Here is an 8590-nt window from a genome sequence, read left to right as displayed (position 1 = left end):
ATGCATCTTGACTCAAATGAGCCTGTCTCAGCACCACCTATATGAAACGTTTGAGGAAATCTGCTTCAATGTCTCTGAAGAACTGTGCATCTAACATGCTAAGCCAGGGGTCCCCAAATTATGTCTCAAATAATTAATTTGAGACATAAACTGCATGTGTTGTGAGCCGCCCTGAGCCACTTCGGTGGGAAGGGCGGGATATAAATTTAAATAAACTTGAAACTTGAAACCCCTGGTCCATGGACCGGTACATATGAACATATGAAGCTGCCTTATACTGAATCAGACACTTGGTCCATCAAAGTCAGTATTGTCTTCTCTGACTGGCAGCGGCTCTCCAGGGTCTCAAGCTGAGGTTTTTCACACCTATTTTCCCGGTTCCCTTTTTTGGAGATGCCAGGGATTGAACCTGGGACCTTCTGCTTCCCAAGCAGATGCTCTACCACTCAGCCACCGTCCCTCCAGTACCGGTCTATGGCCTGTTAGCAACTGGGCCATGAGTTGTATAATTATTTCATTATATATTACAATGTAGTAATAATAATAAGACATTGGATTTATGTCCTGTCCTCCACTCTGAATCTCAGAGTGGCTCACAATCTCCTTTATCTCCCCACCCCGCCACAACAGACACCCTGTGAGGTGGGTGGGGCTGAGAGAGCTCTCCCCAGAAGCTGCCCTTTCAAGAACAACTCTGCAACAGCTATGGCTGACCCACGGCCATTCCAGCAGCTGCAAGTGGAGGAGTGAGAAACCAAATTGGTTCCCCCAGATAAATGTCCGCACACTTAACCACTACACCAAAATAAAGTGCACAATTGTATCATTCCAAAACCATTGCCCCCCCTCCCCAGTCTGTGGAAAATTTGTCTTCCACAAAACTGGTCCCTGGTGCCCAAAAGGTTGGGGAGTGCTGTGCTAAGCCTCTCAGTTCTTGCTTAGATCCATAATTGAATTTTGTTGGTCTTGGAGGTGCCAGGACTGGACCCTGACTTAGGCTCTGACAATGGTTTGTTAACTCTTGTATTTGTATGCTAATTTGCTGCCATTCACAGATCCTACCAGCTGCTTTAATCCACTTACTTATGGCCCAATTACTTATGCATCTTGACTCTAACTAGCCCTTCCAGACAACCCCTCCTCCCCTCCGTCTACCTATATGTAAGGCTTCAGGAAAACTGCTTCAATGTATCTGAAGAAGTGTACATGCACAGGAAAGCTTACACCCAGAATTAAACTTCTTAGTCCGAAAGGTGCCACTGGATCCAAACTTTGTTCTATTGTTCTATAAACAAAGTAGAGAGGGTTAATAATGCCATTTTTAAGGTTTAACATTGGTGGAATTTGAATATGAGATCAACACGGCTACCTACCTGAATCAGTACTTAAAAGAATAACTGGCGAAGGCTGTAGCAGTGTAATAAAAAGGGGTTCACAATTAATTTGAGACATAAACTGTATTATCACGTGATGAGGACAGGAACCAGAACACATTTTTGTAGGCAGATTTCCATCCTGCTTTTAAAACTGATTTCACACACACCATTAAATAAACAGGTTCCAGTCTCTCTTTCTCTGTTGGAACATGAAAGATGGCAATGCATTTATATCAGGCTTTGAAAATCAAGAGACAGCCAAGCAGGCGGGTAGATTGTCAGTCACATTTCAACCTTCCCGTGGACAATCTACCCGCCTGTATGCACGTGTCTGTCAGAGGCATTGTATTTAAACTCCATTTTAGTTCGCCATCACCAAATTGGTGCCTATGCCTGGATGGTCCAAGCTAAGCAGATCTTGTCAGACCTCAGAAGCTAAGCAAGATTGGCCCTGGTTGGTATTTGGATGGGATGGGAGACCACCAAGGAAGTCCAGAGTTGTCATGCAGATCCAAGCAACAGCAAACTACCTCTGAACATCTCTTGCCTTGGAAGCTCTATTGGGTCACCCTAAGTCAGTCGAGACTCTAGGGCATTTTCCACAACCACCAGAGCTGAGAGCAGCTGAGAATGGCTTGTTCACATTTTAACTTCTCCTGCCTGTAAGGAAGTGTCTCTCTAGTTACAGGCAGAGGGCAGCCACCTTCCCAGGGAACTGCTCCTTTTTCTATGACTGTGGGCTTTTGCCACAGGCGGTTTCCCCCACCTTCCCCCTTTCTCTGGCTTGTGAAACTGACAAAGTCAGGGGAAAAGTCATGTCGATTTCACTGATGATGCAGGTTTCTTTTATAGATCCTGGTGGCCAAGTAGGGTGTGTGTGTGAGAGAGAAACTGACTAAATTTCCTCCTGAATTTATCAGTTTTACCAGAAAGGAGAGCCCAGTGTATATTTTCCAGGACCTTTTCAGTTTCCCTTGCAGAGGAGCTGCAGTTAAAGAAAAGGCCGAAGGAAGGGTGAGTAGGCAGGCAACACAGAAAGGAGAACTACACACTCTCCCCTCAGCCATGTCACAATGAGATTGCATTAGAATCGATTTGTTCAAGCCGCCAACCAGGGTAGACGTGTGTGCGTGTATATCAAATCTATACATCTGTGCTGGGTGTCTTCTCCATTAGGGAGAAGGGGAGAGATGGCACTTAAAAAGCAGAGAGGCGTCACTTATGAATGTTGGTAATGGAAATTAACCGAAACAGTTGAAAATGCATTTATGATTTTGTTCTTGGTCACTTGCTACAGAAATATATAACATTCTGAATGTTTTTAATAGCAGAAAAAGAGGCACAAATGCTTTACAAATATATACACTGCACACAACGTGAAACTATGGTGATCTTACCCATACAGTATGCCTGATCTCAAATTTCATCGACTTATAATCATGAGGACTAGCATCCTAATTTGAAGAGAATTTAAACAAACAAAGAGCCCATGCTGCAAACCCTGATGCTGTGCAAATGGCATGATAACAGCCACACGGAGGGGCATTTGGTGGAGGGGGGAGAGGAGATGCTATCACCATTATCACGGCAAATTGGTTTCAGAGAAGAAAGAATACAGGACTGTATCACCCGATTTTTTTGAATTCTTCCTCTTTTTACATCTCTGAGGTTTGAGCCTTCTTTGTGAACAGTTGACTGTTTGAATCGCATAATGCAATACCTGTTCCTCTGGCTTAACGTTACAGCGTTTCTCACACCGCAGGATTGCTTCACATTATTCTAAGACGCAGTGCCATTTTCTCTCCCAGTGCTGGCTGGGATGCCTTTGCTCCGGCAAAAAGACACTCCTCCTTCCTTTAATTACATGTTTCGGTTCAAATTGGTGTCCTTTATTCTGGGAATGAGTCACTGCCTTGTAAACAGGTAAATGTGGGAGTCGAGGAGGGAAAAATATATGTTTGGCTTCTCCAGGTGGGTGTCTTTAATTTCCAGGGTATTCGGGTTCATTACCTTCCAAACCTGCTGCCGCCCTCCCAGGTCTTTTGCACTTCACCAAACCCAACAGAGAATCCACGAGGGCCACATCTTATCCACACAGGTCATTTGCCTTCACTAAGAAAGCAATTTAAAAATATGCCACCCTTTGAAGGATCATGTTAGGTGCAGACCCTTCACCGTGCACCATGGGGAGGGAGGAAGAAAAGTCATGTCAGAGAGGGGTGAGCTTTTTGCACAGGCCTGCCTGATGCTGTTTGAGCATCTGGCTCAGAATTTCCAAGAAGAACAAGAAACCAAACTGTCCAGCCAGGTGAAACTCAGAGGCTCGGTACACCTCCTTGGCAGAGTGCGAGATTTTCTGAAGCTCACCAGCACCATTGGAGAACCTGTTCTCAATGCCAGGGCACAGCCCAAGAACACACAAAGTAATAATCAAAGAAGAAAGTTATTTTGGATGTGCATCAAGTGCCTTTCCATCTCCCAGCAGCCCACACACACCTGGAATTCGGGAGGCCTTCCCATGTTAGAGGGCATGAGGTCCAGACATGCTCTTAAGGTCCCAATGGCTCTCATTGTTTTTTTTTTAAAATAATGGTAGCCATTTCTCACCACCACTAGCACTCAAATCAATATCTGCACTCCCTTCTGAGCATTTCAAGCTCCTTACTCCAATCTTGTAATCCCATATGGGGAAGAAATGCAGGGTTTCAAAACGGAAAGCAGAGAAATCTTGTCAACCAATTGCTGGACCTTGCCCAGCCAGCTAAGAATGGTGCTGTGAGGCAGCACAGAAAACTTTCCAGTCCTGGACTGACACACAGAGAGAATGTACACTGCATACAAAAATCAAGTAACCCAGAACAGACTCTGGTTCTGCACTTGCAATCCCAGGGCAATCCTGAACAGACTTAAACTCTTCTACTTAAACAGATTTAAACTTCGCTCTGAGCCTTCAAACGGGGGAGTGGGCAGAATATAAATAAATAAACTAATAATAATAATAATAATAATTGCACTGAAGTTGATGGACTAAGACATGAATAACTACATTTAGGGGTGCACTGCTAGTCTTCTTAGAAACTCTACCCATCAGCAAGCAGCGAAGGAGAAATTCACTCTTGAAGTAAGCATTTTGGGTCAGAATGAGAGCATCCATATACAGTCTCCAGTGCTCAAAGCACTATGTATACACCAACACAGCAAAATAGCAAAGAGTCCAGTAGCACCTTTAACACTAACAAATGTGACTGTAGCACAAGCTTTTGAGAAACACAGCTCTCTTCCTCATCACAGCAGTCCTTACAACAGCCTTTCAGGGGAGGTCAGTATTACTGTTGATGGGGAGGCTAAAAGGTTGGCTTGCCTAAATAAGCCCTCTAGCGAGTTTGCCACTGAACTGAGATTTGGACTGGCGACTTCTCAGTCCCTTCTCGCCCTTTCCTCATGCCACCCTAGAAGTCCCACTCCGTTTGCTACTTTGCTCCTCCTATTAAGCCTCCTTCGAGTGGCTAGATCCCATGTGTGTCCTCTCCAAAAGAAGACCCACTGAGTTTGATAGAGAACTAAGCCAACAGTTTTAAGTAGGCAGCCTTAACCTGGAAAAAAATGCTGAATAAATTGTTCCTCTTTTTACTTTAAAAGAGGCAACAACACTCACTTAAAAAAAAAAAAAAAGTATCGCCCCAGATCAGACAGCCAGCAAACTTTGAGGCACATGAATCCACGAAACTGCCTTCTACCGAATCAGATCATCAAGATTAGTATTGGCTACAGGAACAGAAAGTGGCTTTCCAAGATCTCAGGCAAAAGAACCCGGATCGCATGATCGATATAGACCTAGAAAGAGACACCTTCCCGCCGCCTTCCCGGCGTCCCCCCTACTCTCTGACCCGCGCCTCGCTTTCGTTCTGAGCGGTCCAGATTCCGGGAGACAGGCGCGCACTCTCCACCGCGCTCTTTCCGAGGCCGCGGAGCCGTTTGCGTGCGCTGCTGCAAGTGTGCAGCGTGTGGCCGGCCGCCAGCCAGTGACGCGCCTGTTTCTATGGCATGCACCGCCCCTATAAATAACTGCGCGAAGGAACTTTCCCAAGTCAGAGACTTTAGGACGCGGGACTCAGAGCCACCCTCCGATGGTCCGGCCGAGTCCCAGCCCAACCAGAGCGCCCGACTCTCCGCACAGTCAGGCCGGGCTCTTGGGGATCTCGCCGCGACTCGCCCCCGCCGAGCGCCCCTGCTAGCCTCGCTTGGAGCCGGGAGTCCAGGACTCGGAGGCGCCCGGAGGAACTTGGGGACTCCGCCACCCCCTGGCTGTCGCAAGTGCTCGGGACCCACAGGCTCGGGAGGGGAGGGGGGAGCCCGGCGCCGCGATTCCCCTGCACCGGGGGGGCCCCTTTGCGTTCATGCAACGCCTGGTGGCCTGGGACCCGGCATGTCTCCCCATCCAGCCCCCGGCCTTTAAATCCATGGAAGTGGCTAATTTCTATTACGAGGCGGACTGTCTGGCTGCGCTGAGTAAGCTGCACCCCCGGGCGGCAGGGGGCCGCTCCATGACCGAGCTCACCGTGGGGGATCACGAGAGAGCCATCGACTTCAGCCCTTACCTGGACTTAACGTCGCAGCAGCAAGCGCAACAGCAAGCGCAGCAGCAGCAGCCGCCTTCCTCTGCGGCACCAGGGGGCAACTTTGAGCCGGTTTGCAGCAGCGGCGGCGGCGGCAGCAGCAACAGCGGCCAAGATTTTCTCTCGGATCTTTTCTCCGAGCAGGACTATAAAGGCGGCGGCGGGAAGAAGCACCCCGATTACCCTTACATCAGTCTGGCCCGGCACGGCAGCCACCACCCGGCCGTCGGCCAGAGCCACAAGCCCGGCCCGCTGCTGGGTTGCTTCCCGCCGCAAATGGTGGAGACCAAAGTGGAGCCGGTCTTCGAGCACCTGGACTCTTGCAAAGGGCCCCGCAAGGAGGAAGGGGGAGGCGGTGGCGGCGCCGGGCCCGGCCTGGGGGGCATGTCCTCGCCTTACGGCAGCACCGTGCGCTCTTATCTGGGCTACCAGTCGGTGCCCAGCGGCAGCAGCGGCAACCTCTCCACCTCTTCGTCTTCCAGCCCGCCCGGCACCCCCAACCCCTCCGATTCCTCGAAGTCGGCCGCGGCCGGAGGAGGAAGTGGCGGTGCCGGCGCCTACCCGGCCGGCAGCAGTAGCGGCGGCAAGAATAAGGCCAAGAAGTCCGTCGATAAGCACAGCGAGGAGTACAAGATCCGGCGGGAAAGGAACAACATCGCCGTGCGCAAGAGCCGCGACAAGGCCAAATTGCGCAATCTGGAGACGCAGCACAAAGTCTTGGAACTGACGGCCGAGAACGAGAGACTCCAAAAGAAAGTGGAGCAGCTCTCTCGGGAGCTCAGCACCCTCCGGAACTTGTTCAAACAGCTGCCTGAGCCGCTCTTGGCCTCCTCGGGACACTGCTAGCCCCCCTCCCCCGGCTGCGCGCCGCTGGACCACGCTGGAGCAGCCGCTGTGGGTGTTGGGGAAGGGGGGGGAGGGAGGCTGGGGGCGGTCGAAGGGTAGAGAGCGAAGATTGAGCGAGTGGGGGTTTTTTTTGGGGGGGGGGGGAATCTGGGGTTGCTTTTCCCCCTCTTGGCGGGAGAAGATCAGGGACGAGGGAGGAAATGGGGAGACAGGCCGAGTGGGACGAATGTACACATAATCTACTTTTTGTTTTTCCTGGTTCGTTGCCTTTAATTCGCTCTCTGATGTGGGGGGCGGGGGGAGAACCCCAACCCCTCTTCCGCCGCACGTTCTGTGCCGCACAACTCCTTCGGCTGGCGGGGGGAGTCTCCTGGCGGTGTGCTCGTTACCTCTGCAAACCACATGAAGGAATTGATTGGGGTTTTTTTTCAGCTTTCAGGTTGGTTTGTTTCCTGAGCGAATCATGTGATACCAAACTCGATAAGACGCTTAAATTCTACGATCTGGTATCTCTGCACGGAGGGGTGGGTGTGGGGGAAGGAGGAGGTTCTTTTTTTTTCTTTTTTTTTTGGTTGAATGCTAGTGTTATTTAAAGAAGAAGAAGATAATAAAGTAGAGAGAGAGAGAGAGAGAGTCCAGAGTGATGCAATCTTTTAAACATGGCTGAGAAAGCTGGCTACACATGATGCAACCTCATGTAACTGTCAGTCATGGATTAAGTAATCTGTTAAAGATGTTCCTAAAGTTTTTTTATTATTATTATAAATAATGATCTATTTCTATAAGGGAAAAAAGACATATGTATATTTTGGGATCTATGCATTCTTGCTACATATGAAGCATTAATGAACAATTTTAATAAAACTTTTATTGCTAGGAGGGAACAAAGGTGAGAGCTTGTTTTTTCTCTTAGGTTTTACTTTTTAAAGCTGCTTTTGGGGAGGACAAAAAAAATGCAGTGTGTGGGGACAAGAGGGAAATCCAGAAACGCTAAAAGAAATTGGCATTTTGCCATGCACATGAAATGGCTGTGGTGTTTCTCTCAGTGTGTAACTAGATCACTCTGTGATCCAGAAATTTGTTCTTTGGTCTGTGCTGTGTGTGTGTGTGGAAAAAAATGAGACGTCAGAAAGATAATCCCTCGGGCTTTCCTGTGCTTTCTCCTTAATTACTTAAACTAGGGATCTGCATGCGAATTGTTACATACCTATGTGTGTGGGAAGGGGATGGATTTAAAAAGCTAGAGAAGCAAAATCTGACAGAGTGAAAAACTTGACAAGATGGTGTTGACACCCGCTTAGCCTGATGATCCAGTATTTCTAAGATAATTGTAGAATAGGAAAAATGAGCAATGAGGGAAAAAATGTAATCATTTTCTAATATAAAGGGAGAGGTTTGAATTAGCCTGGTGAGATTTATTTCACATTCGAGGCCACTCAAGACAGCTAGGAGCAAATAGCGTTTCGGTTTGGTAAACTTCTAAAGAGGTGCAAGCAATCCTACGCCATCCACCAGAGAGGTTAGACTCCTGTGAATCTGAACTTTCAATGTGAAGAAACTCCAGTTTCTGAGTTTCACTGTAGCCCAAATAAGATATGTTAAAACCTCAGAACAGACACTTAGGTTTTTCATGCATGTTACACTTTTCAAATTGCACTGACTTTTAAAAAGTTTTATGCTTTTCAGCTAAACTGGCTTGCACAAAATCCACACGTTTTGTGTGAGATATTTGCAGGCTGTATGAGCCATGGT

General features: G+C 48.2%; 1 protein-coding gene across 1 annotated transcript; it reads left to right on the top strand.

Moving 5' to 3' along the window:
• The first annotated feature begins 5692 nt into the window (after positions 1–5692).
• On the top strand, positions 5693–7726 carry CEBPB (CCAAT enhancer binding protein beta). The gene has a single exon (XM_060230801.1). It carries the CDS (start codon positions 5774–5776, stop codon positions 6836–6838), a length of 1065 nt encoding a protein of 354 aa, XP_060086784.1. The 5' UTR covers positions 5693–5773; the 3' UTR covers positions 6839–7726.
• The last annotated feature ends 864 nt before the right edge of the window (positions 7727–8590 follow it).

The sequence above is a fragment of the Heteronotia binoei genome, chromosome 2 (assembly GCF_032191835.1).
Source record: "Heteronotia binoei isolate CCM8104 ecotype False Entrance Well chromosome 2, APGP_CSIRO_Hbin_v1, whole genome shotgun sequence".
Classification (NCBI taxonomy): Eukaryota; Metazoa; Chordata; class Lepidosauria; order Squamata; family Gekkonidae; genus Heteronotia; species Heteronotia binoei.
The sequence above is the reverse complement of the archived record's forward strand: the minus strand, read 5'-3'. Positions and strand labels throughout refer to the sequence as shown.

Coding starts and splice junctions, on each gene's coding strand:
- CEBPB (XM_060230801.1), top strand. CDS start 5,774: ATGCAACGCCTGGTGGCCTGGGACCCGGCATGTCTCCCCATCCAGCCC.